This window comes from Heptranchias perlo, chromosome 8, assembly GCF_035084215.1.
Source record: "Heptranchias perlo isolate sHepPer1 chromosome 8, sHepPer1.hap1, whole genome shotgun sequence".
NCBI lineage: Eukaryota > Metazoa > Chordata > Chondrichthyes > Hexanchiformes > Hexanchidae > Heptranchias > Heptranchias perlo.
This window is the reverse complement of record NC_090332.1, coordinates 53,134,566-53,162,560: the sequence shown is the minus strand read 5'-3', so window position 1 is coordinate 53,162,560 and position 27,995 is coordinate 53,134,566. Positions and strand designations below refer to the sequence as shown.

Here is a 27,995-nt window from a genome sequence, read left to right as displayed (position 1 = left end):
TTCTAAACTCTAGTGAATAGGCCTAATCTACCCAATCTTTCCTCATACGTCAGTCCTGCCATCCCAGGAATCAGTCTGGTAAACCTTCGTTGCACTCCCTCCATGGCAAGGATATCCTTCCTCAGATAAGGAGACCAAAACTGCACACAATACTCCAGATGTGGTCTCATCAAGGCCCTGTACAACTGCAGTAAGACATCCCTGCTCCTGTACTCAAATCCTCTTGCAATGAAGGCCAAAATACCATTCGCCTTCCTAACTGCTTGCTGCACCTGAATGCTCGCTTTCAGCGACTGGTGTACAAGGTCACCCAGGTCTCGTTGCACCTCTCCTTTTCCCAATCTATCACCATTCAGATAATAATCTGCCTTTCTGTTTTTACAACCAAAGTGGATAACTTCACATTTATCCACGTTATACTGCATCTGCCATGTTCTTGCCCACTCACCCAACTTGTCGAAATCACATTGGAGCCTCTTTGCATCCTCCTCACAGCTCACATTCCACCCCAGCTTTGTGTCATCTGCAAACTTGGAAATGTTACATTTAATTTCCTCATCCAAATCATTGATATATATTGTGAATAGCTGGGGCCCAAGCACTGATCTCTGCGGTACCCCACTAGTCACTGCCTGCCACCCGGAAAAAGACCCGTTTATTCCTACTCTCTGTTTCCTGTCTGTCAACCAATTCTCAATCCATGCCAGTATATTCCCCCCAATCCCATGTGCTTTAATTTTGCACATTAACCTCTTGTGTGGGACCTTATCAAAAGCCTTCTGAAAATCCAAATACACCACATCCACTGGTTCTCCCCTATCTATTCTACTAGTTACATCCTCAAAAAACTCCAGTAGATTTGTTAACATGATTTCCCTTTCATGAACCCATGCTGACTTTGTCCAATCCCATTAATGTCTTCCAAGTGTTCTGTTATCACATCTTTTATAATACTACTGATGCTAGGCGTACTGGTCTGTAATTCCGTTTTTTCTTTCCCTCCAATTTGCCACCCTCCAATCTGTAGGAACTGTTCCAGAGTCTATAGAGTTTTGGAAGATGACCACCCAATGCATCCACTATTTCCAGGGCCACTTCTTTTAGTACTCTGGGATATAGATTATCAGGCCCTGGGGATTTGTCAGTCTTTAGCCCCATTAATTTCCCTAGCACTATTTTTTTTTACTAATACTGGTTTCCTTCAGTTCCTCCCTCACACTAGACCCTTGGTTCCCTAACATTTCTGGAAGGTTATTTGTGTCCTCCTTTGTGAAGACAGAACCAAGTATGTGTTTAATTGTTCTGCCATTTCTTTGTTCCCCATTATAATTTCCCCCATTTCTGACTGTAAGGGACCTACATTTGTCTTCACTAATCTTTTTCTCTTGACATATTTATAGAAGCTTTTATAGTCAGTTTTTATGTTCCTTGCTAGTTTACTCTCATACTCTATTTTTCCCCTCTTAATCAATCTCTTTGTCCTCCTTTGCTGAATTTTAAACTGCTCCCAATCCTCAGGCTTGCTGCTTTTTCTGGCAATTTTATATTTCTCCTCTTTGGATCTAATACTATCCCTACTTTCTTTTGTAAGCCACGGTTGAGCCACCTTTCCTGTTCTATTTATGCACCAGACAGGAATGAATAATTGTTGTATTCCTGCACACGTTCTTTAAATATTAGCCATTGCCTATCCATTGTCAACCCTTTTAGTAAAGTAGCCCAATCTATCATAGCCAACTCGCACCTCATACTTTCGTAATTTCCTTTATTTAGATTTAGGACCCTAGTTTCGGATTCAACGACTTCACTCTCCATCTTAATGAGGAATTCTATCATGTGAAGATCGCTCTTCCCTAAGGGACCTTGCACAAGAAGATTGTTAATTAATCCTTTCTTACTGCACAATACCCAGTTTAGGATCGCCTGTTCTCTAGTTGGTTCCTCAAAGTATTGGTCTAGAAAACCATCACGTACACACTCCAGGAATTCCTCCCCCACAGTATTATTGCTAATTTGGTTTGACCAATCTATATGTAGATTAAAGTCACCCATGATTATAGTTGTACCCTTCTTGCATGCGTCTCTAATTTCCTGTTTAATGCCCTCCCCTATATCTCCACTACTGTTTGGGGGCCTATAGACAACACCCACCAACGTTTTCTGCCCCTTGGTGTTTCTTAGCTCTACCCATACAGATTCCACATCGTGATTTTCCGAGCCAATATCCTTCCTCACTATTGCATTGATTTCCTCCTTTACTAACAATGCTACCCCACCTCCTTTCCCTTTTTGCCTGTCCTTCCTAAATAGTGAATACCCCTGGATGTTCAGTTCCCATCCTTGGTCACCCTGCAGCCATGTCTCTGTAATCGCAACTATATCATAACCGTTAATATCTATCTGTGCTTTTAATTCATCTAGCTTATTGCGAATGCTCCGCGCATTAAAACACAATGCCTTTGGACTTGTCTTTTTAAGATTGCTAGTCATCTTAGTTTTATTTTGCACTATGGCCCTATTTGTTTTTCGCCCTCGTTTTCTCTGCCTTCCACTATTGCTTCTTCCCTTTCTGTCTTTTGTTTCTATCCTTGTTTCCTCCTCCTCGATCTCCCTGCTCAGGTTCCCATCCCCCTGCCATTCTAGTTTAAACCTTCCCCAACAGCGAGGACATCAGTCCCGGTCCTGCTCAGGTGTAACCCGTCCCGCTTGTACAGGTCCCACCTTTCCCAGAACCAGGAATCTAATTCCCTCCCTCCTACACCATCCCTGCAGCCACGCATTCATCTGGTCTATTCTTCTGTTCCTATACTCTCTAGTAAACAATTTTACAACACCAAGTTATAGTCCAGCAATTTTATTTTAAATTCACAAGCTTTCGGAGGCTACCTCCTTCGTCAGGTGAACGATGTGAAAAAATAATTGTCAACCCCAGTCCATCACCGGCATCTCCACATCATGTATACTCTCTAGCACATGGCACTGGTAGTAATCCTGAGATCACTACCTTTGAGGTCCTGCTTTTTAATTTATCTGCTAACTCCTTAAATTCACCTTGCAGGACCTCATCCTTTTTTTTTAAAACTATGTTGTTGGTACCGATATTGACCACGACTACTGGCTGTTCACCCTCCCCCTCCTCCTCCTCCTCCAGAATGCCCTGCAGCCGCTCCATGACATCCTTGACCCTAGCACCAGGGAGGTAACATATCATCCTGGAGTCACGTTTGCGGCCGCAGAAACACCTATCCGTTCCCCTTACAATTGAATCCCCTATCACTATAGCCCTGCCACTCTTATTCCTCCCCTTATATATAAAAACTATATATCAAAATACTTACTGTAATTTCTCTGCCATATTTATCAGTGCACCCATAGTCTTTGAATGAAAATAATACAGTGCATGTCAAAGACAAAATAGCTAAGTGCTAACTCACAAGGGAGATAGCTTAATCTCAATCAAATAATTGCTTTGAAGATCTGCAGAATTGCTGCTTAAGTGAGAAAACGGATATGTTCCATAATTCAAAGCAACAGATTAATTTAGCTCTACAACTATAAGAGGTGGAAGACAACAACAGTGTTTAGACAGACGGTATGTAATTACTAAACTTGGAGAGGTCGGTCATGGATAGCCCTTTTGAACTTATCCAACCCTGAATATATACAGAATGGTTTCTAAATGTTTTTCTACCACTCCCTAAATTTGATATTTGAGCCTCACATTAAAAATAAAGAACAAGTGCAAGGGACAAGAATTTATTTTTAAATAAAAAAAAAGATTTGCCATTTTTCTCAAGCTGGGTGTTTTTTTAAAAAATGTTTATAAGGTTTGTCCCTCAAGTTCAATTCAGATAAAGCATGCATTGAAAAGTAACAAAGCATTGCTTTGTCAACTCCTTGTGACTTGTTGAAATAACAGGAAACATAACCCATGATGTTTGCCGATATCCTTAAGAATGACCGCATTAGTGGAAAGTCACAGGGTAGCCAGAGAGTCCGAGAAATAGTTGTGTATTACACTATTTATCAAACAAATTTTTATCTTGTTAGGTTACTGTGCCATCACTTCTGGGAACTAGGTTTGAATCCAGTCCAAACATGATGGATGAAAGGTTTCACTTCTCTGATTGACATTAGTGATCAGATAGGAAATAGGTCTGAGGCAGTCTTCATTTACTGCAACTCGACAACAAAGCCACTAATTGGGAAATGTCTCTCTCAGGCAGGTTTATAAGAACTGGTGTTATGTGATTTAGAAATGTCACATGTTTTAGGGAAGAGTGTATTTGGTTATATTACACTTCAAAAGATCATGTTTGGTTAAGTTATTGAGGCATGAATCATTGCTAAGTGAGTTATCCCTAAATTTGATTAACACAAGCTTTAAATTTAGTTTATATATATATAAAATGAAAAATAAAGGCAGTTATTTCCTTCTGACCTTGGGGAGTAATCAAAGATTGACAAGCACCTGCCAATTGGCACAGGAACAATTACCTTCTAATTGATCTAAGTGTGTACATATTTACAGCATTTATCTTGTGCTCATAGATGGACACAGTCAGATTATCACAATTCTACTTTAGTAGCAGAATAATACATTACATGGTACGATGTTCCTTATAAAGAGCATATCCTCCGACTTGCTATAAACACTATATGAGAACCACTAGTGAAGAAATACAATTTCTGCAAGAATTTCACTGAGTATTACCTATCCACATGAAACTGCAACTGTCACCTGTCTGTCTGTCTAACCTATCTACATCTTCCTCAAGTCTTTGAGTCCTCCTTGCTGCTTACCAAATCCCTAATTTTGTGTCATCAGCAAATTTTAGACTCTGCACCCCATGCCCAAGTTCAAACATTTATATATACAGAGGAAAAAAGTGAACCCAACACTGGTTCCTTTAGTATATCACTTCCAACTCTTCTCCAGTCCAAGCAATATTCACTTAACCTAACTTTGTTTCCTGTACAACTTTATATCCATGCTGCTACATTTCCTCTTCTATAGAATTTTCTAACAAGCCTCTCATGAGACACATACAGAACAACTTCTGAAAAACCATATCTACCACATTCCCTTCATCTATCCACTTCTTTGAAAAAAATCCTATTAAGTTTGTCACAAATCAGTGCTGGCTGTCATTGACTAACCCTTGCACTTCTAAATGCTTGCCAATTTTATCTTCAATTATGGACCCCTACTTCAGCTAGGCCCTGGACCCAGACCTATGTCAACCAGCTGGCCACAACCTCTGGCCACTGTTTAGCATGCATGTAGTCCTGAGTTGTAGCTTCACCAGGTTGGCACCTCCATTTTTAGGTACACCTGGTGCTGTTCCTGGCATGCTCTTCTACACTCCTCATTGAACCAGGGTTGATCCCCTGGCTTGTTGGTAATGGTAGAGTGAGGAATATGCCAGGCCATGAGGTTACATATTGTGCTGGAATACAATTCTGCTGCTGCTGATGGCCCACAGCGCCTCATGGATGCCCAGTTTTGAGCTGCTAGATCTGTTCTGAATCTATCCCATTTAGCACGGTGGCAGTGCCACACAACATGTTGGATGGTGTCCTCAGTGCGAAGATGGGACTTCGTCTCCATGAGGACTGTGCGGTGGTCACTCCTACCAATACTGTCATGGACAGATGCATCTGCGACAGGTAAATTGGTGAGGACGAGGTCAAGTAAGTTTCTCCCTCGTGTTGGTTCGCTCACCACCTGCCGCAGGCCCAGTCTGGCAGCTATGTCCTTCAGGACTCGGCCAGCTCGCTCAGTAGTGGTGCTGCCGAGCCACTCTTGGTGATGGACATTGAAGTCCCCCACCCATTTTGTGCCCTTGCTACCCTCAGTGCTTCCTCCAAGTGATGTTCAACATGGAGGAGGGCTGATTCATCAGCTGAGGGAGGACGGTAGGTGGTAATCAGCAGGAGGTTTCCTTGCCCATGTTTGACCTGATGCCATGAGATTTCATGGGGTCCAGAGTCAATGTTGAGGACTCCCAGGGCCACTCCCTCCTGACTGTATATCACTGTACCGCCACTCTGGTCGGTCTGTCCTACCGGTGGGACAGGACATACCCAGGGATGGTGATGGAAGAGTCTGGGACGTTGGCTGAAAGATATGATTCTGTGAGTATGGCTATGTCAGGCTATTGCTTGACTAGTCTGTGGGACAGCTCTCCCAATTTTGGCACAAGTCCCCAGATGTTAGTGAGGAGGACTTTGCAGGGTCGACTGGGCTCGGTTTGCCTTTGTCGTGTCCGGTGCCTAGTGGTCCGATGCCGGGTGGTCCGTCCGGTTTTATTCTTATTGTGACTTTTTTTAGCGAGATTTTACAACTGAGTGGCTTGCTAGGCCATTTCAGAGGGCAATTAAGAATCAACCACATTGCTGTGGGTCTGGAGTCACATATACGCCAGACCGGGTAAGGATGGCAGGTTTCCACAAACCGAATCCATCCACCCTTCTGGGAACAAACCTCTCTAATCTCCTTTTTGCTTTCCTCTGCCCCTGTCGCCTGATCACCTCTGCAGGTCCTCTAGTACCCCTCCTCCCTACAGTACCCTTCAAAATGTTTGCTCCTTTAAAAATATGATTCTCATCGTCCATGACCTCATTAGGCAAGTCCATTAATATTCTAGGCTTTGCTAAAACTTGGATCACAGATGGTGACTCCTTTCTTGAGGCCACCCCAGCTGACTATACATCCCATCACACTACCATCGTAACAGTAGTGTGGCTCTCACCTCCAGATCCTATCATGATGTGTCCCTTTACTCCTCTGGCTCCTTCTCCTTCTTTGACATATAACCCTTTATCACCCCTGCAATTTCACCTTCAAAATCATTCTGGTCTACTGACCTCCTAAATTCTATGACAACTTCCTAGATGAAATCTCTTCCCTTCTCACCCTGCCGCTGCACTCTGTGACTCCTCGTCCTTGGTGACTTCAACATTCACCTAAATTTCTCTTCTCCCCTCTTCTCTAATTTCTGCACTCTTTCTCCCTGTCTGTGTAATTTGACACATTGTGTATTCAGCATACTGGGACCTATTGTTTTCCGTGGCTAACCTGTCTGAACACCAACGACACCTTTGATTGGTGTGATGGTGTCCCAGCCTAATATAAGATATGCGATTTGAGAACCTCTCATTCACTACTCACCTGACGAAGGAGATAATCTCCGAAAGCTTGTGATTTTAAAATAAAATTGTTGGACTATAACCTGGTGTTGTAAGATTCCTTACATTTGTCCACCCCAGTCCATCACCGGCATCTCCACATCATTGCTATCTTTGACAAAGCCATCGCTGATAACTTCCTTGTTTAACAGCCACATTGCCCTGCCTGCAATTATTCTCCGCTCCAGAGAAAATCATCACACTGCTCCTTTTCCAACACCCTCTCAGGCCCTGAACTTCCTGTCCTCTGACCTGCTCGGACACATTTGCTGCACCTGATCTGATCAACAGCGCTCTTGCCTCTGCCTCTGATGCTCTTGTCCGCTTCAAGTTCCTCACTATCTCTACTCCCACCATTCTCCTGGTACAATCTTGACTCCGTGCCCTTAAAGATAAGGGTTGAGATTGGAACGTATCTGCTGCATGATTGGACCAGGTGAAACAGTGTTTTACTTGTACTTCTTTCAATTTAGCATACTGTTTTCATTTCTCACAATGCGGTCTCCTCTACATTGGGGAGACCAAACGCAGATTGAATGATCGCTTTGCTGATTACCTCCGCTCAGTCCGCAAGCATGACCCTGACCTGCCAGTCGCTTGCCATTATTATTCCCCGTCCCACTCACACTCTGGCCTCACTGTCCTCGGCCTCTTACACTGTTCCAATGAAGTTCAATGGAAGCTCGAGGAACAGCACCTTATCTTTCGATTAGGCACTTTACAACCTTCTGGACTCCAACCTATCAGAGACCTTCCTTTTTGTTTTTTCCTCCCCTCCCCTTCCTCCTCCATTTTCCCTGGCTCTGTAATTGCTTAAAAACTGTTCAATCTTCAACTTCTTCCAGTTCTGACGAAGGGTCATCGACCTAAAAAATTAACTGTTTCTCCACGGATGCTGCCTGACTTGCTGAGTATTTCCAGCATTTTCTGTTTTTATTGCATGACTGGACTGGTTGTTCACTGTCAGGTCTGGCTCAATCATCTAAAGCAATATTGTGCCTCCCTTTCTTCATCCAAATCTAAATCCTCCCACTGCTCCAGGATTTTCCTAAACAGTAAGGAAAACCCTAGGCTTCTCTACTCAATGACAAATCGTCTCCTCCAACTCCCTTCCTCTGCTCCCCCATTTTAACGTCAAACATCAAACGTGAGGAGTGCATGGATTTCTTCATCTCAAAGATCTGCTCTTAGCACTTGGTAGCTTTTGAACACTTACTGAGACAGAGTTTGCATAAGTTAATCCCTGATCCAGTCCACACATAAGCACTTTCCAGTAGACATCAACAGCAGGAATGCTGACAAAATTTTATCCCCTCACTGGTACAAGAGCGCCAAGACCAATTGTAGCAAGCACTCCTACTCTTGCTCAGCTGAAATCAGCCAAGTCAATATATAACAGGGATCAAACCTGGGACCTTCTGGTCTTTATGGCCTAGTACAATATTGTTGTACAGTATTTACAAATAATGAAGCAGTCCGAGCCCGCATGTAGCAAGACCTGGACAACATCCAAGCTTGGGCTGATAAGTGGCAAGTAACATTCGCGCCAGACAAGTGCCAGGCAATGACCATCTCCAACAAGAGAGAGTCTAACCACCTCCCCTTGACATTCAACAGCATTACCATCGCCAAATCCCCCACCATCAACATCCTGGGGGTCACCATTAACCAGAAACTTAACTGGACCAGCCACATAAATAACGTGGTTACAAGAGCAGGTCAGTGGCTGGGTATTCTGCGGCGAGTATCTCACCTCCTGACTCCCCAAAGCCTTTCCACCATCTACAAGGCACAAGTCAGGAGTGTGATGTAATACTCTCCACTTGCCTGGATGAGTGCAGCTCCAACAACACTCAAGAAACTTGACACCATCCAGGACAAAGCAGCCCGCTTGATTGGCACCCCATCCACCACCCTAAACATTCACTCCCTTCACCACCGGCGCACAGTGGTTGCAGTGTGTACCATCCACAGGATGCACTGCAGCAACTCGCCAAGGCTTTTTCGACAGCACCTCCCAAACCCGCAACCTCTACCACCTAGATGGACAAGAGCAGCAGGCACATGGGAACAACACCACCTGCATGTTCCCCTCCAAGTTACACACTATCCTGACTTGGAAATATATCGCCATTCCTTCATCGTTGCTGGGGCAAAATCCTGGAACTCCCTTCCTAACAGCACTGTGGGAGAACCTTCACCACAGGGACTGCAGCGGTTCAAGAAGGCGGCTCACCACCACCTTCTCAAGGGCAATTAGGGATGGGCAATAAATGCCAGCCTCGCCAGCGACGCCCACATCCCATGAACGAATTTAAAAGCTCAAAAATCAGATAGCTCTGTATTGTATTTAACATTTAAGCTATATTACTGCTACAATTTAGTGCATTCAGCTATAATGTGTAATTTACTAGTGTTTCCATTCCATTCTGAGACAGCCAAAAATTACCATAGCAAGAACAAAGAACTGATAATTGTATTCATTTCCAGCACATGACTCTACCATATTGGACTGACCATTTCAAATACATTTACAAGAACATTGTGATGATGATCACAAATACTTGCATTTATATAGCACCTTTAACATTGAAAATGCCTTACGATGTTTCATAGAACTGTGAGGAAAAACATAGCCAAAGAAAGCATTTATGACCAATCAAATCCTCGATTGAAGAGGTGGGTTTTAAGAAGGATCTTAAAAGAGGAGAGGACGGTGGGCATTCCAGTTTGCGGGGCCAAGGTATTTGAAGGAAAAGCTGCCAATGATAGGGTGAAGGAAGAAAGAATGCATGAGAGGCCAGAGTCAAAAAGAGAGAGTTTGGAGGGATTATAGGGATGAAGGAGTTTATAGAGACAGGAAAGGGTGAGGCTATGAAGGGATTTATATAAAGGATGAGAATTTTAAATTTGAGGCACTGGGGAAGCCAATGCGAGGGCAGGGATGATGGGCAAGTGCACTTGTTGAGTGATAGATGAGCTGAAATTTACGGAGGGTGGAGGATGGGAGGCAAGCCAGGAGAACACTGGAATAATTGAGTTTGGAGGTGACAAAAGAATGATTGAGAGTTTCAGTGGCAGATTGACTGAGGGAGTGGTGGAAACGGGCCATGTTGCAGAGGTGGAATTAGGCAGTCTTTGTAGTGGAGAGGATATAGGGTTGAAACCTCAACTCAAGGTCAAACAGAACACTGAGGTTGCAAACGGTCTCAGTAATAAAGTCAGGGTACTATTTTGAAGCCTCTCTAGACTCAAATGTGAAAATTAAAAAAGAGAAACAATCCCAACATAATAATAACCTTTAATATTACTAAGATGCATTCTATTGTCCTGCTCTTTTGGATGAACACTGTCCATACAATACAATGATCTTTCAGTAAATGGCTTTTCATTTGGCTTTATAAGCCAAATTTTAAAAAAGTTAACCAATCAATGAAATCATTAATAAACAAATTCACAAATAATATTGTATGTACTACCAGATCAGAACAAGAATCAAGAAACAAGACACACTTAGGCTAAGATTGATTAAGTCATGTTTTTTTTCACCAATATATTATTCACATTGCATTTATTTAGCATTATTATGACACACCCTCCGGGTAACAAATACTTTTCAAATGATATCAAATCTCTTTCCTCCCTTGCCAAATGCCAAACTACTGCACTTTCTACAGGGAGAAATATAACTACATACTACGGCTGTCACAACAGAAAGGATTTGGCTGGAAAACCTGCTAATTTGACATAACATTCAAAAAGTGGAACATGTCAAATGATTTACTGTGATCTTCGCTCAAAGTAAGAACCCTTGCCTTCTAAAAAGTAGCGCTGAACAAAGTTCATTAGCAGTTTTATACTGGTCTAGAATAAACACTAACACAATACTCCTGTCATTTTATTGTTCTGAATAGAAACATGTATCATGCTGGTAATTTAGTAACACCAATTGCATCAGAGCAGAGATTGACTGAGTGCTCCCACACTCCACATTATATATAAATGACATTGAAAGTGGATAATCACTACGCCCTGACCAGTTAGTTATTCGCCATAATTGCTAAGGCAAAATGTTCTCTAAAAGTAACACAGATTTTGCAAAAGTGACTAGTTTCTGCCAGCAGCGGAAGGCTCGATGGGTACGGAAGTGCATGCCAAAAGGTTTCTGCCAAAAGGAGGCCTGGTCCATTTGGAGGGCCGAGCCCTATTAACATAGGGCCGGCAGGCTGTGGGCAGAAAATGAGTGACCCAGGGCAGCCTGCTGGCCTTGGGCTGCCGGAATATTGAGCCGAGCTGGCCTCCAGACAGGAAGGTAGGTGGGTCCTGGGTTGGGGAGGGGGTCCATTCTCGGGAGTGGGGAGACCTGGTGCAGCAGTGACCCAGGTTGTTTCTGTGGAGCGTGCAGGAGCACTACTGCTCCTCCCGGCCCCACAAAAATAAATTAAAATTTGCCTTATTGGCTCCTTTGTGGCTGGACCGCCAGCTGGAACTGTGCAGAGCATGCGTGGCACACAATACACCCAACTGAGTCCTAAAACAGCAATTGGAGTCTTATATAAGTCATAGGACCACAATTTGCATATTAAAAGGGCCTATCGCCTGAAACAGGCAGGCGCTCCGGATGCCCAGCAGTAGGCCCTTAGAAAGATAATGTCATCCACAACATCAGCAGTAATGGGATGGTAAGTCATACTTCACCATCTATATGGTGCTACTGCACCACTTTCACCCAGCAGGAGGCCTCAAAATATCGCCCCCCCCCCCCCCTACCCCCCCTACCCCGCACCCCTCCCCACCAAGATATCATTCGGTGTGTTAATCTCCCGGGTTGCTTGCAAAAGTGTCCGGGAGATTAATCTTTAATCGCTGAAGACTCCAGGACAATCTGGGAAAATAGGCAATCCTACTAGAACTCACTGCATTAACAGACTTATTGCACAACTTTTTGGAAAAGGGCTGATAACTAATTAAATACAGCACAGTAAACATTTTCAATCGATCCATCCACCCACCTCCAACTCAAGGTTGGATATTTCTGTTTGGTCACATTATTTAAAGAAACTGGTATAGGCCCAGACCAGAGTACCGTTTCAGATTACATCATTGCCATTCTGTACTGTTCACTTTTACTTGTTTTACTATCTCTCCTCTGCCCGTCAGATCCACTTGCACACTCACTCACTCTCCCACACGTCATTCAGATTAGTAAAAGGAATTGAGGTTTCTTTGCAAATTATGGGTCTATAAGAGTGTTTTTGACACTGAAGTTCAGACTTCAGTTCTTAGTCATTAGTCCTTAGTTCTAGTTTAGTTCTTGTAATTTTAGTAGTACTTGTAGTAGTCTTTATAGTAGATGGTGTAGGAGTTCTGTTTTGTATATGTGGAAGGGTAATTCTGTAAAATCGGAAAGTGCTTCTCTGACAAAGAGAAAGGATACAGAAGTTATGATTGTACAGCTATACCAGCTTGATACCAGTACACACAAGATATAAGTGTGTCACTTAGATGTACAAGTTTCCCTGAGATCAAGGGAGGTAAGATTTAAGCCAGCTAGTCCAAATACAGCTAACACCACAGAAGGTGAATTGCAGATGGAGGTTCATCACTGACGTCTTAAAAGGCTAACACTTGCTGCAGGATCTCCCCAGGGCAGTGTCCTTGGCCCATCTTGGTGTTCCCATGCACCTGCTGTTGCGAGCATGGACTGCTTCATTATCTGAGGAATTGCGAATGGGGCTGAACACAGTTCTTTGAATAGTCCTATAATAAAGAAATGGTATTCTTCAGTTTGAAATTATTGAAAGAACGCTAATATTCTAATTCAACAAAAAAAAATTACGAATGAAGTAGCTGTCCTGCTAGTAGCTTTCAATCATCACTTCTGACCTTATGATGGAGGGAAGTCATTGATGGAGCAGCAAATGATAGTTGGGCATAGGACGCTGAACTCCTGCAGCGACGTCCTGGAGCTGAGTTGGCCTCCAACAATCCCCTGATCCCCATTAACTTCAATTTTATTAGGGCTCCTTGGTGCCACGCTCTGTCAAATGTTGCCTTAATGTCAACGGCAGTCACTCTCACCTCACTTCTGGAATTCAGCTCGTGTCCATGCTTGGACCAAGGCTGCAATGAGATCTGGAGCCAAATGGTCTTTGCGGAACCCAAATTGAAAATCGGTGAGCGGGTTATTGATGTGCCGCTTGTTAGCACTGCTGATGACTCCTTCTATCACTTGCTGATGATTGGGAGTAGGCTGATAGGACGGTAATTGGCCGGGTTGGATCTGTCCTGCTTTTTGTGGATAGGACATACACGAGCAATTTTGCATAATCGGGTAGATGCTAGTGTTGTTTGAGAACTATTCCCTCAACATGGCTGTTGCTGCTCTCGTGGCTGACCTCGTCTCCAAGTCAGATAAAGTGACAGGCATAATATCTGAGCCTCAGTCGGTGTACCATGTTCAGCCCAGAAAACAGCATCAAGAGACAGGTAGCAAGAATGTACAACCACAGCTGGATTCTGTACTGAAGGGACTTTAGGTCCTTTCTGAATAGATGCGCTGAGTTGTCTTCTTCATCAATATCTATCTTATGATCAGTCTGCAATATTGTAAATGCCATATCCGGTACGTAGCAGGACAGCTACTTCATTAGTAATTTTTTTTGTTGAATTAGAATATTAGCGTTCTTCTTTCAATAATTTCAAACTGAAGAATACCATTTCTTTATTATAGAACTATTCAAAGCAAAATGTATTGCACAGAGGAAGTCAAGACCAAGTGTCGTCTTGAGGTGAAGCAAGGTTAGACAGCAGGAGATAACTGTAAGAAGGTAGGCAAATGTAATTCAATCCCTGTTGGAAAGTCATAAATTCTGTCCTTATTATATAATACTTTGATTCAATATTATTTACAGTTAAATAGCAAAATTTGCAGCAATTTAGGAGACAAAGAAGTAGAGTTTTTTGGAGAATAGGAGCTTCTTTGCAGTACAGGCTTAGAAGTTTGAATGCAAAACTGAGGTGATAGAGCATCACCATTGACAGGAGGATGTAATGATAGCATCACAATTTTACATAGGCAGTTTCCAATATAAATATATTACTTGTCGATCTCCTCTGGCATTGCACATAAGGAATCAAGACCAAGTGCAGTCATTAGGTGACGAGTAATTAGAGGATGGGGGAATAACTGGACCAGGGCGTGCAGACATAATTCAGTTCCCATTTCAAGTCAGGCATCTGTCCCGATTTTTATATAGTACTTTGATTTTTTTTTATTACTAATCGATCAATACAGTCTTGCATCTAGTGCATGTCCATCACATACCAAACATTACACTTTGTCAGAGAACTTAAAACAACCTTTAAAAAGGGAAAGAAAGCTGGCCATTGACTGGAAGCTGAAATTTACAAGCAGCTGCAATTGCCTTGTGAATGATCTCAAGTTTATAAGCAGCTACAATTACTTGGATTTACTTATTTAAAGTAGTGGCCTTAAAGGAACAGGCAGCTAAACATCAGAAGCAGGCTCCAGATCCCAAACAACAGATGAGCAACATACTGGGAGATTCACAAGCCATTTTGATAACACTATAACCATTTTGTAACATCACACTCTTATCTACTAAGTTAGTTCAATATATTTTGGGTCAACTCATTGTAATGCAACCGTTAGTATTTCTTAAAATAGTGAGGTAAATAAATGTATGAGAAAGGAAAGCTTCTTGGAGCTTTTTAAAAATAAAGCAACTAACCATGTGCGGTTTATAGAAGGATCATGGATTCATGTGTAGTCCAGACTGTCAGTTTACTTTATTAAAAAGAAACATGACAACATCCTATGTTTATTCATGTATTGACATTTTCATCTCAGTGAGATACAGGGAACGTGCCACCGTCTGCTGTTTACTGCATTCCATGCATGACTATAACTCTTGTATTTGTCAGCACTCAATTACTTGCAGGCTCGTGTGCAATAAAAGTATTCCATAATCAGTTCAATTATGCTAGCTGGTCCAATTTTGATTTTAGGGATTAAACAATATGTGATTCATTATGGACTACACTGTAGAATAAAATACTAAGACAACATTTGTTTTAATGGGGGAGAGGGGGAAGAAGTATTTAAAATAGTAAATTATGCCACAGTATTTTTCAATGCTGTCAACACAGAAAAAAACTGCAGAAAATTTCATTTGAAAGCACTGTCACAGTCCAAAACAAATTGTGGACAATTTGTGAAATGCTCTTACCATGCTGGAAACACTGATTCTTACAATTCTGGGCTAATTTCCCACTCTCCACTTTTCCATGAATACACATTGCACTTAGCATTTGTAGGAAAACAGAAACCTAAGACAAACAAAACTAAATACTCCTCATAACTTTGTTAGAACGGAGATCTGCCACTGTTGTTAAAACCCTTCTTTTAAAGGGAAACCATCTTCATGAAACATATTTGGCAAACAATCTTTTTATCAGGGAGGTGAAGAGCCATACTTCACTTCATCGGGGGATCAAGGAATATTGGGGTAGGGCAGGAAAGTAGAGTTGAGGTAGAAGATCAGCGATGATCTTATTGAATGGCGGAGCAGGCTCGAGGGGTCGTATGGCCTACTCCTGCTCCTATTTCTTACATTCTTATCACAAAAAACCATGTGAATATAGCATCCCTGCATTGTTTTTAAAACAAAAAGGTCCACCACTCACAAACGTGTCATTAATGAGGTGCCCCTTTAAGAATTTAAGAATACTTTTCCATTCTAAAATGTGAAACCGGCCAACAAGAAATGCCAGATCTCATATGCAATACCCTGAATGGAAGAATAATTTTCTCCAAACAGAAAGGAGTCCACAACTTCTGTTCCTTCTTGGGGCAGAAGTCTGGCGCAGTTGCAGCAGAAGCACTGAAGTTGGGCTGGAACCTGTCTCCACTGGGTTTCAGAATCATACAGCACAGAAGGAGGTCATTCGGCCCACTGTCCCTGTGCCAGCTCTTTGAAAGAGCTACCAAATTAGTCCCACGCCCGTGCGCTTTGCCCATAGCACTGCAAATTTCTCCTTTTCATGTATATATCCAATTCCCTTTTGAAAGTTACTATTGAATCTGCTTTCATCACACTTTCAGGCATTGAATTCCAGATTATAACTCATTGGGTTAAAAAAATCTTATCTCCTCTCTGGTTCTTTTGCCAATTACCTTAAATCTGTGCCCTCTGATTACTGAGGCTGTGCCACTGTTCTGTTTAGACATGTTCCTCTTTGGCTTCCATGCTCCCACAGCAAATATCTTAAACTGTATTGGCCCAGTACCTGAAAGGTTTAATTTTTTCTGAGTTTGGTTGCATTATTTCTCCTGTTGTCCTCAACTGGTTCTACTCTTACCTATCCAGTCATAGCCAGAGAATCTCCTGCAAATGGCTCCTCTTCCTGCCTCTGCACCTCTATATCTGGAGTCCTCTAAGGATCTATCTTTGGCCCCTTCCTATTTCTCATCTACATGTTGCCCCTCGACAACATCATCCGAAAACACGTCAGGTTTCACTTGTATGGTGACCACACCCGCTTCTAACTCATCACCACCTCCCTTGACCTGTGCAGTCTCTCTGACATCCAGTCCTCGCAATTTCCTCCAGTTAAATATTGGGAAGACTGAAGCCATTGTCTTCGACCCCCACCACAAAATCTGTTTCCTTGCTACCGATTCGATCTCCCTCCCTGGCCACTGCCTGAGGCTGAACCAGACTGTTCGCAATCTCAGCGTCCTATTTGACCCTGAGCTGGGCTTTCAACCCATATCCTGTCCATCACAAAGACCGCCTACTTCCACCTCCATAGCATCGCCCCTGTATCAGCTTATCTGCTGCTGAAACTGTCATCCATGCTTTTATTACCTCCAGGTTCAATTATTCCAATGCTCTCCTGTCCGGGCTCACATCTTCCACTCTCCATAAACTTGAGCTCGTCCAAAACTCTGCTGCCTTTATTCTATCCCACACGAAGTCCCACTCACCTATCACCCCTGTGCTCGCTGACCTACATTGGCTCCCAGTCCACCAACGGCTTGATTTTAAAATTCTCATCCTTGTTTTCAAATCTCTCCATGGCCTCGTCTCTCCCTAGGTCAGTAACCTCCTCCAGTCCTACAACCCTCCCAGAACTTTGAATTCCTCCAATTCTGGCCTCTTATGCATCCTCCACTCCCTTCGCCCCTCTTAATAGCTCCTTCTTTGGCTTGGTGTCAGTTTTTGCCTGTAGAGGTGCTACATAAATGAAAGTTATTGTTTTATGTTCTTCACTGCTTCTTTAATCCATCACTGTCCTCCTTACTTTAGCTAGTCAGCCGAACGTCAGTTGTGGGGAAACTTTTAGAGACTGTAATCCAGGACAAAATTAATTGTCACTTGGAAAAACATGGGTTAATAAATGACAGGCAGCATAGATTTGTTAAAGGCAAATCCCGTCTGACAAACTCGATTGAGTTCTTTGATGAAGCAATGGAGAGGGTTGATGAGGGTAGTATGGTTGATGTGTATATAGACTTTCAAAAGGCACTTGATAAAGTGCCACATGACAGACCTGTTAGCAAAATTGAAGCCCGTGGGATTAAAGGGGCAGTGGCAGCGTGGATACAAAATTGGCTAAGAGACGGAAAGCAGAGCATAGTAGTGGATGGTTGTTTTTCAGACTGCAGGGAAGTGTACAGTGGTGACCCCGGGGGTCGGTATTAGGACCACTGCTCCTTTTGATATATATTAATGACCTGGACTTGGGTATAAAGGGCATAATTTCAAAGTTTGCAGATGACACAGAAATGTAGTAAACAATGAGGAGGATAGTAACGGACTCCAAGAGGACATAAACAGACTGATGAAATGAGCAGACACACGGCAGGTGAAATTTAACGTGGAGAACTGTGAAGTGATACATTTGGAAGGAAGAATGAGGAGTGGCAATATAAACTAAATGGTACAATTTTAAAGGGGGTGCAGGAGCAGAGAAGCCTGCGGGTTCACATACACAAATCTTTGAAGGTGGCAGAACAAGATTGTTAAAAAAAAACAAATGGGATCCTGGGCTTTATAAACAGAGGCATAGAGTACAAAAGCAAGAAAATTATGGTAAACCTTTAGGCCTCAGCTAGAGTATTGTGTCCAATTCCGGGCACTGCACTTTAGGAAGGATGACAAGGTCTTAGAGAAATCGTGAGGGGTCTAGACGGAGTAGATAGAGAGAAACTGTTCCCATTGGCAGAAGGGTCGAGAACCAGAGGACACAGATTTCAGGTGATTGGCAAAAGAACCAAAGGCGACTTGAGGAAAAACTTTTTTACGCAGCAAGTGGTTATGATCTGAAATGCACTGCCTGAAAGGGTGATGAAGGCAGATTCAATCGTGGCTTTCAAAAGCGAATTGGATTAGCACTTGAAAGAAAAATATTTTCAGGGCTAAGGGGACTAGCTGGATTGCTTTTGCATAGAGCCGGCATGGACTTGACTGGCCGAATGGCCTCCTTCGGTGCTGTAACCATTCTATCATTCTTCGATTCTAGAAGGTGCAGAGGAGATTTACTAGAATTATACCAAGGATGAAGGACTTCAGTTATGTGGATTGTTCTCCTTAGAGCAGATAAGGTTAAGAGGAGATTTAATAGAAGTGTTCAAAATTATGAGGGATTTTGATGGAGTAAATAAGTAGAACCAGTTGAGGACAACAGGAGAAATAATGCAACCAAATTCAGAAAAAATTAAACCTCACAGGTACTGGGCCAATACAGTTTAAGATATTTGCTGTGGGAGCATGGAAGCCAAAGAGGAACATGTCTAAACAGAACAGTGGCACAGCATACTGGTCAGGAAAGAGATCTGGGGGTTAGAGTGAATGAAGCAGTCAGCACAGTGCTTAGCAGCAAAAGTTTAACAAAGGCAAATAAGGTTCTAGCTTCTATTATAGAATCACAGAATGGTTACAGCACAGGAGGCTGCCATTCAGCCCATCGAGCCTGTGCCAGCTCTTTGCAAGAACAATCCAGTTAGTCCCATTCCCCCACTCTTCCCCTGCAGCCCTGCAAATTTTTTCCCTTCAAGTATTTATCCAATTCCTTTTTGAAAGCCACGACTGAATCTGCTTCCACCACCCTTTCAGTCAGTGCATTCCAGACCATAACTACTCGCTGCGTAAAAAAGCTTTTCCTCACGTCGCCTTTGGTTCTTTTGCCAATCACCTTAAATCTGTGTCATCTGGTTCTTGACCCTTCTGCCAATGAGAACAGTTTCTCTTTATTTATTTTATCTAAACCCTTCATGATTTTGAACACATCTATCAAATCTCCTCTTAACCTTCTCTGCTCTAAGGAGAACAACCCCAGCTTCTCCAGTCTATCCACATAACTAAAGTTCCTGAAGTATTAGCAGATGGATAGAGTGCAAAATAAAAGTTGTATTGTTGCTTTAAAAAGTGTTAGTATTCCAACTGGGGTCAGACCATGTATAGTTCTTATCATCAAATATATGATGGAAATTATTAGCCCTTGAAAGAGCACAGAAGTGAGAAGCTAAGATGGGCCCAAATATCAGGAATTTAAGTTATGAGAAAAGTTTTAAAATGTATTCTTATTTTAGTTGGTAAAGAGGAGACTTCAAGTTGAACTATTTAAAGTTTTCAATATTAGGAAGGGAATTGACTAAATTTATGTAAGCAAATTATTCTTATGAAAAAGAGATGAGTTTGTTGCACCGAATCACCTTTTACTGTTGCTAAAAATGACTATGTTCTTATTTCCTGCCCTCCACATAAAAAATACTCCCCTTTTCTTCTGACAGCAGTAACTCATGTCGGGGTACAGTACCCTACCTTCGCTAGAGACTGCACGTTGATGTGGTAGGATGGCTTGTGTGCTCCTCCGACCCTGAGAACTATGCTGGTGCGAGTATAACTCTTGGTAGGGTCACCTAAGCCAGACAGGTGAAAGACAGGTGAAAGGGGTCTGATGTTTGGTATGCCTAGTCTCGGGATACTAGGCCAATTGTAGCATTTCCAAAGCTGCTCTGGCTCAGCTAACTCAGCAGAGAATCTAGAACTCTACTAGTCCGTGCTGCTCAATACCATACCATGCAATGCACTTACCCAGAGTAATTAGGGGTCTCCGTAATATATTTCTTTCCTGAGATCTCGTGTCTTCAAAGTTCACAGAAACACATATTAAATTGATATTGCCAGCAATGTTGTTTCATGTTAAACCTATAAGCTGCATGCTTGATTTTCTCTGAAATAATGGTCATATTCTTCCTTCCTGAAGATGCTCTATTCCTGTCAATGTGGCTGATAAATTGAAATCAGGTTACCCTGGAACTTTAACCCATGATCAATGAGGCCTATATCTCAATTGCTATTTTTTCTCACTGCATAAAATGCCACCTTTAATTTTATGCTGCAACTTGGTGTCAAATTGTTAAAACATTCAATGCCACACGCAGCTGCAGTTTCAAGGGTTAGCAGAGGTCAGAATCATACTGCAGTAGAACAGTAAAACTTTTAGAAATCTCAAACAGATGCTTATGAGATGATTCCATCATGTGAAAAGACGGGGTCATCTAGTAGATACAGTATTTACCATTTTGCATTTTCAGTTTTCAATCATGGAATAATCTTACAATCTTAAACTACCAGCCAGCAGAGAGAATTTAATGAGTTGGGAAATTCTCACATAGGACAGCTAATGAATCTGAAGTAATATACTTTGTTAAATGGAGAATGTGGGATTGTTGCTGGCTGTTTTATCAGAGCTGAACGGAGTCTGCAAGACCAATCGAAGTTAATGCCAGCAGAAGTGAGAAATCGTGAAACAACACAAACCTGAAGATGGAACAACAAACTAACTTTCACATCATCTTTCACATCCTTAGGGCATCCCAAAAAGCTTCAGAATCAATTAATTATTTTGCACTGTAGTCATTGTTGTCCTGTAGGGAAACACAGCAGCCAAGTTTGTGTACAGTAAGGTCCCAACACAGTAATTAAGCTTTGGTTTAACATCTCACCGAAAGACAGCACCTTTGTCAATGCCAGAATCCCTCAGTATTGAATTGGTGTGTCAGCCTAGATTATATATTCAAATCCTGGAATGGGGCTTGAACCCACCATTTTCTGATTCAGAGACAAGAGTTCAACCACTAAACCAAACATTCCTGGTGGTCACCAGTGCAGCTTTCCATCTAATATCTACTCCAGGTGTTTAAAAAAAATACACCGCGACTGCAGATTAATACAATGGAATCTACCCCTACTGTTCTGCTCCATACCATGGTAAAGAAATAACTTGCATTTCTATAACACTTTATGATGTCCATAGGATATCCGAAAGCATTTCACAACCAATTAATTACTTTTGAAAAGCAGTCACTTGTTGTTATGTAGGCAAACGTGGGAGCCAACCTGCACAAACGGCAGAAGATATGAATACCCAGTTGCCTTTGTTTTAAAGCAAAACCATCAACACCTAGGACGTTGGATACAAAAGGAAGCCTTATGTGACAAGCTCAAAATCAGAATTAACAATGACACATTGGGAGAAGCAATTTGCAATATGATTGGGACCATCAAAAATTCTTAAGGGCTTGGTGAGAACTGTTTAAACAGACCATTGTAAGAGAGACATCCACAAGACGAAAGCTCTCTCTCTCTCTCTCTCTCTGGCTTGCTGGCTCTGGTGGGCTGCTTGTCTTGGTTCTGCCTGTCTCTGAAAGGAAAGCAGCTTCCAGCAACAACAAGGCAAGGGATTCTACAGAGAAGGTCAGCAGCTCAAGAAGCAGGCCGACACACAAGAAGAAACCAGAGCAACAGCCCCAGTGACCATCAGATACCTCGCGGCAACAAGGGCCTTACGGAACAAGCAACCGAATATTACCACCAACCAACCGGGTAATATTGAGCCACCGCGACCAAAGAAAACCAACTTGGGAGAAAACCGAAGATCCGCAAAGTTTCCACTCTACAATCTATTTCTGACTTACCTCTGGGTGAATTACTGTCAAAGATTCGTTTGGTGAGCATTATCTCTGGTCCTTTAGAGTCCAACTGAGCTAGTACAGTGGGATGTGGGAGGGGTGAGGTATCTTTCTACTGTAATTTCCCTCGCGTGTACTGGAGTGTTCCCCATTTTATTAGAGCGTTAAGATTGTTGAGTTGTATTTCCTCTCTTGAATAAAGGTCAAAGCACCAAAACCAGTTGTCTGCTGCACTTTGTCACAACCCCCAAATAAGTCCAAGGTCTAGAACCCAGGGAGTGGGAGCGATTCGGACCGCTCAGAAGTCAGAGGTGAAGCTGACACACACCACCACCCCCTACAAATGACAAAATGACACAATGACAATCTCAGCATAACGTACCTTAAATATATTGCTTGCCTCATGAGGTTTTATTGCTGCAGAAATAATGCAGCCCAAGTTTGCACTTAATCATTTTAGTGGGGGGTGGGTTTGAAAATATTACCAGTTGTTTTGTGTGAGAGGCTACTTACAACCGAACAGTCTCTCTGTTCAGATTCTAACAGTACACAATAACAATTTAGATTTGCGCTTCAGTGACATTTAAACATGGAACTAAGAAAACCATGCTGTGACATCAGGGAGCTACTGGTTTTCCACCAACTGCTGTGTTCCTGACAGAATGCTCAAGGTGCAAAAGATGAACTTTGTGAGAAAAGGGTGAGAAGAGAAAAGGTGGAGAGAAGAGAGACAGAAAGCCTTCACTGTTACCTATCTGTCTTTCGAGGTCTGCTGCTTCATCTTGCGTTGCACGAGGTAGAACTCCTGGATCACTGAAGCTTGTACGTAGCAACGTCCCCATCACAAAAAAGAACAAAACTCCTGCTACCGCTGGTATCACAGGTGTGATGTTTACTGCTAGGTATGGACAGCTGTTAAAAATATAAATAAAAAAAAAATTAAAACTGGTTTCTAATGGGGCACACAACACAGTGTACATTTTAGGGGCAGCGAACAAAATACCTATCATAATACTGCATTGATTCAGAGTCAAGATTAACCAATGAAGAATCAAACATTGTGATAGAAATTCTAATTCCCATAAAAGGTAGTGTTCCTACTCCTTTATTTTCAGGTCAGTGGGAGTACACTACAAGAATTCTAACATGTGCCCTGGCACGTCACATTTTCTGGAATTCACCGTACAGAGTCAACTAGTGTTACAACTGATCCTTTATTATCAAATCAATACACCATCAGGTGAGGCACTGTCAAAAGTTATAAAGAAAATTCACCATAATGCACATTACACAGGATAATGAACACTAATCATGAAAGTTCATAGTATCATTGTACAGCACAGGAGGAGGCCATTCGACCCACTGTGCCTGTGCCGGCTCTATGAAAGAACTATCCAATTAATCCCATTCCCCTGCTCTTTCCCCACAGCCCTGTAAATTTTTTCCTTTCAAGTGTTTATCCAATTCCCTTTTGAAAGTTACTACTGAATCTGCTTCCACCACCCTTTCAGGCAGTGCATTCCAGATCATTACAACTCGCTGAGTAAAAAAATGTTTCCTTATGTCACCTCTGGCTCTTTTGCTGATCACCTTAATCTGTGTCCTCTTGTTACCGACCCTTCTGCCACTGGAAACAGTTTCTCCTTATTTACTCTATCAAAACCGTTCCTGACCTTGAACACCTCTATCAAATTTCCCCTTAATCTTCTCTGTTCTAAGAAGAACAATGCCAGCTTCTCCAATCTCTCCACATAACTGAAGTCCCTCATCCCTGGTACCATTCTAGTAAATCTCTTCTGCACCCTCTCTAAGGCCTTTGCATCCTTCCTAAAGTGTGGTGCCCAGAATTGAACACAATATTAACCAGTATTTTATAAAGGTTTAAGTACATAAGAAATAGGAGCAGGAGTAGGCCATATGGCCCCTCAAGCCTGCTCCGCCATTCAATCAGATCATGGCTGATCTTTGACCTCAACTCCACTTTCTTGCCTGATCCCCTTAGCCCTTGATTCCCCCTAGAGTCCAAAAATATATCTATCTCAGCCTTAGATATACTCAACGACTTAGCAACCACAGCCCTCTGGGGTAGAGAATTCCAAAGATTCACAACCTTCTGAGTGAAGAAATTCCTCCTCATCTCAGTCTTAAATGGCCGACCCCTTATCCTGCAACTATGCCCTCTAGTTCTAGACTCTCCAGCCAGGGGAAACAACCTCTCAGCATCTACCCTGTCAAGCCCCCGTAGAATCTTACATGTTTCAATGAGATCACCTCTCATTCGTCTAAACTCCAGAGAGTATAGGCCCATTCTACGCAACCTCTCCTCATATGACAACCATCTCATCCCAGGAATTAATCTGGTGAACCTTCGTTGCACCGCCTCTAAAGCAAGTATATCCTTCCTTAGATAAGGAGACCAAAACTGCATGCAGTACTCCAGGTGAGGTCTCACCAAAGCCCAACATGCCATTTGAACTTAAGAACATAAGAAATAAGAGCAGGAGTAGGCCAATCGGCCCCTCGAGCCTGCTCCGCCATTCAGTAAGATCACGGCTGATCTGATTTGCTTTCCTAATTGCCTGCTGTACCAGGATGCTAACTTTTTGTATTTCTTGTACCAGAACACCCAAGTCCCTCTGGACACCAACATTTAATAGTTTCTCACCATTTAAAAAATATTTTGTTTTTCTATGCTTCCTACCAAAGTGAATAACCTCACATTTCCCCACATTATACTCCAATGTGCTGAGACCATTTCAGAATCTAGGGAATTTTGGAAGATCATAACCAATGCATCCACTATCTCTGTAGCCACCTCTTTTAAAACCTTCGGATGTAGGCCATCAGGTCCAGGGGATTTATCGACTTTTAGTCCCATTAGTTTCTCAAGTAGTTTCCATACTTAAGAAAAGACATACTTGCTCTCGAGGCAGTACAAAGAAGGTTCACTCGGTTAATCATAGAATCATAGAAGTTACAACATGGAAACAGGCCCTTCGGCCCAACATGTCCATGTCGCCCAGTTTATACCACTAAGCTAGTCCCAATTGCCTGCACTTGGCCCATATCCCTCGATACCCATCTTCCCCATGTAACTGTCCAAATGCTTTTTAAAAGACAAAATTGTACCCGCCTCTACTACTGCCTCTGGCAGCTCGTTCCAGACACTCACCACCCTTTGAGTGAAAAAATTGCCCCTCTGGATCCTTTTGTATCTCTCCCCTCTCACCTTAAATCTGTGCCCCCTCGTTATAGACTCCCCTACCTTTGGGAAAAGATTTTGACTATCGACCTTATCTATGCCCCTCATTATTTTATAGACTTCTATAAGATCACCCCTTAACCTCCTACTCTCCAGGGAATAAAGTCCCAGTCTGTCTAACCTCTCCCTGTAAGTCAAACCATCAAGTCCCGGTAGCATCCTAGTAAATCTTTTCTGCACTCTTTCTAGTTTAATAATATCCTTTCTATAATAGGGTGACCAGAACTGTACACAGTACTCCAAGTGTGGCCTCACCAATGCCCTGTACAACTTCAACAAGACATCCCAACTCCTGCATTCAATGTTCTGACCAATGAAACCAAGCATGCTGAATGCCTTCTTCACCACCCTATCCACCTGTGACTCCACTTTCAAGGAGCTATGAATCTGTACTCCTAGATCTCTTTGTTCTATAACTCTCCCCAACGCCCTACCATTAACGGAGTAGGTCCTGGCCCGATTCGATCTACCAAAATGCATCACCTCACATTTATCTAAATTAAACTCCATCTGCCATTCATCGGCCCACTGGCCCAATTTATCAAGATCCCGTTGCAATCCTAGATAACCTTCTTCACTGTCCACAATGCCACCAATCTTGGTGTCATCTGCAAACTTACTAACCATGCCTCCTAAATTCTCATCCAAATCATTAATATAAATAACAAATAACAGCGGACCCAGCACCGATCCCTGAGGCACACCGCTGGACACAGGCATCCAGTTTGAAAAACAACCCTCGACAACCACCCTCTGTCTTCTGTCGTCAAGCCAATTTTGTATCCAATTGGCTTGACGACAGAAGACAGAGGGTGGTTGTCGAGGGTTGTTTTTCAAACTGGATGCCTGTGTCCAGCGGTGTGCCTCAGGGATCGGTGCTGGGTCCGCTGTTATTTGTTATTTATATTAATGATTTGGATGCAGGAGTTGGGATGTCTTGTTGAAGTTGTTTTAATCCCGGGAATGAGGGGGTGGACATATGAGGAGAGGTTGAGTAGATTGGGACTCTACTCATTGGAGTTCAGAAGAATGAGAGGCGATCTTATTGAAACATAAGATTGTGAAGGGGCTTGATCGGGTGGATGCGGTAAGGATGTTCTCAAGGATGGGTGAAACTAGGGGGCATAATCTTAGAATAAGGGGCTGCTCTTTCAAAACTGAGATGAGGAGAAACTTCTTCACTCAGAGGGTAGTAGGTCTGTGGAATTTGCTGCCCCAGGAAGCTGTGGAAGCTACATCATTAAATAAATTTAAAACAGAAATAGACAATTTCCTGGAAGTAAAGGGAATTAGGGGTTACGGGGAGCGGGCAGGAAATTGGACATGAATTTAGATTTGAGGTTAGGATCAGATCAGCCATGATCTTATTGAATGGCGGAGCAGGCTCGAGGGGCCGATTGGCCTACTCCTGCTCCTATTTCTTATGTCTTATGTCTAAGTACTTTTTCTCTACTGATAATAATTACTTTAAGTTCCTCACTCTCTTTAGCCCTTGCTTCCCCACTATTTCAGGTATGCTTTTTGTGTCTTCTACTGTGAAGACAGATGCCAAATATTTGTTTAATGTATCTGCCATTTCCTGATCCCCCCCCATTATAATTATTCCTGTCTCAGCCTCTAAGTGACCAACATTTATCTTTGCTACTCTCTTCTGTTTTACATACTTGTAGAAGCTTTTACAATCTGTTTTTATATTTCTTGCTAGTTTACTTTCATTTTTTTTTCCCTTATCAATTTTTTGGTCATCCTTTGCTGGTTTCTAAAACTCTCTCAATCCTCAGGCTTATTTACTACTCTTCTTGGCAATATTATAGGCCTCTTCTTTTAATCTAATACTATCCTTAACTTCTTCAATTAGCCACGGGTGGATCACTTTTCCCATTGAGTTTTTATTTCTCAATGGAATGTATATTTATTGAGAATATTGAAATATTTCTTTAAATGTTTGCCATTGCTTTTCAACCGCCATACCCTTTAATTTAATTTCCCAAGCTACCTTAGCCAACTCACCCCTCATACCTACGTAATTGGCTTTATTTAAGTTTAAAACTCTAATTTCGGACTTATGTACGCCACTCTCAAACTCAATGTGAAATTCTATCATATTACGTTCACTCTGCCCCAGAGGATCCTTTACTGTGATACACAATACAAGATCTAAAATAGCCTGTTCCCTGGTTGCTTCCATGACGTATTGCTCTAGGAAACCATCTCAAATGCATTCCATGAACTCGTCCTCCAAATAACCTTTGCCAATTTGATTTGGCCAGTCTATATGGAGATTAAAATCTCCCATGGTTACTGTATTAGCTTTGTTACAAGCTCCTATTATTTCTTGATTAATAATCTGTCCAATGGTTTAGCTACTATTAGGGGGCCTATAATCTACACCCACCAGTGTTTTATGCCCCTTGTTATTTCTTATTTCCACCCATACTGATTCTACTACCTGATCTTCCGTGCCAAGATCCTTTCTCACCACTGTCCTTATGTCATCCTTTATTATTAGGGCTACACCCCTCCTTTTCCATTCTGCCT

At 42.4% G+C, this 27,995-nt stretch overlaps 1 protein-coding gene across 7 annotated transcripts in view; it reads right to left on the bottom strand.

Moving 5' to 3' along the window:
- The window catches only part of zdhhc14 (zinc finger DHHC-type palmitoyltransferase 14), a 632,056-nt gene that overhangs the window by 491,325 nt on the left and 112,736 nt on the right, over positions 1-27,995 (bottom strand). For all 7 annotated transcript variants that reach the window (XR_010963685.1, XM_067989130.1, XM_067989121.1 and 4 more), the window contains exon 2: positions 22,947-23,107. Coding sequence is in view for 6 of the 7 variants with exons in the window: in XM_067989130.1 (XP_067845231.1) it covers positions 22,947-23,107 (161 nt within the window). In the remaining variant the exon portion in view is untranslated. The remainder of the gene's footprint in view (positions 1-22,946; positions 23,108-27,995) is intronic.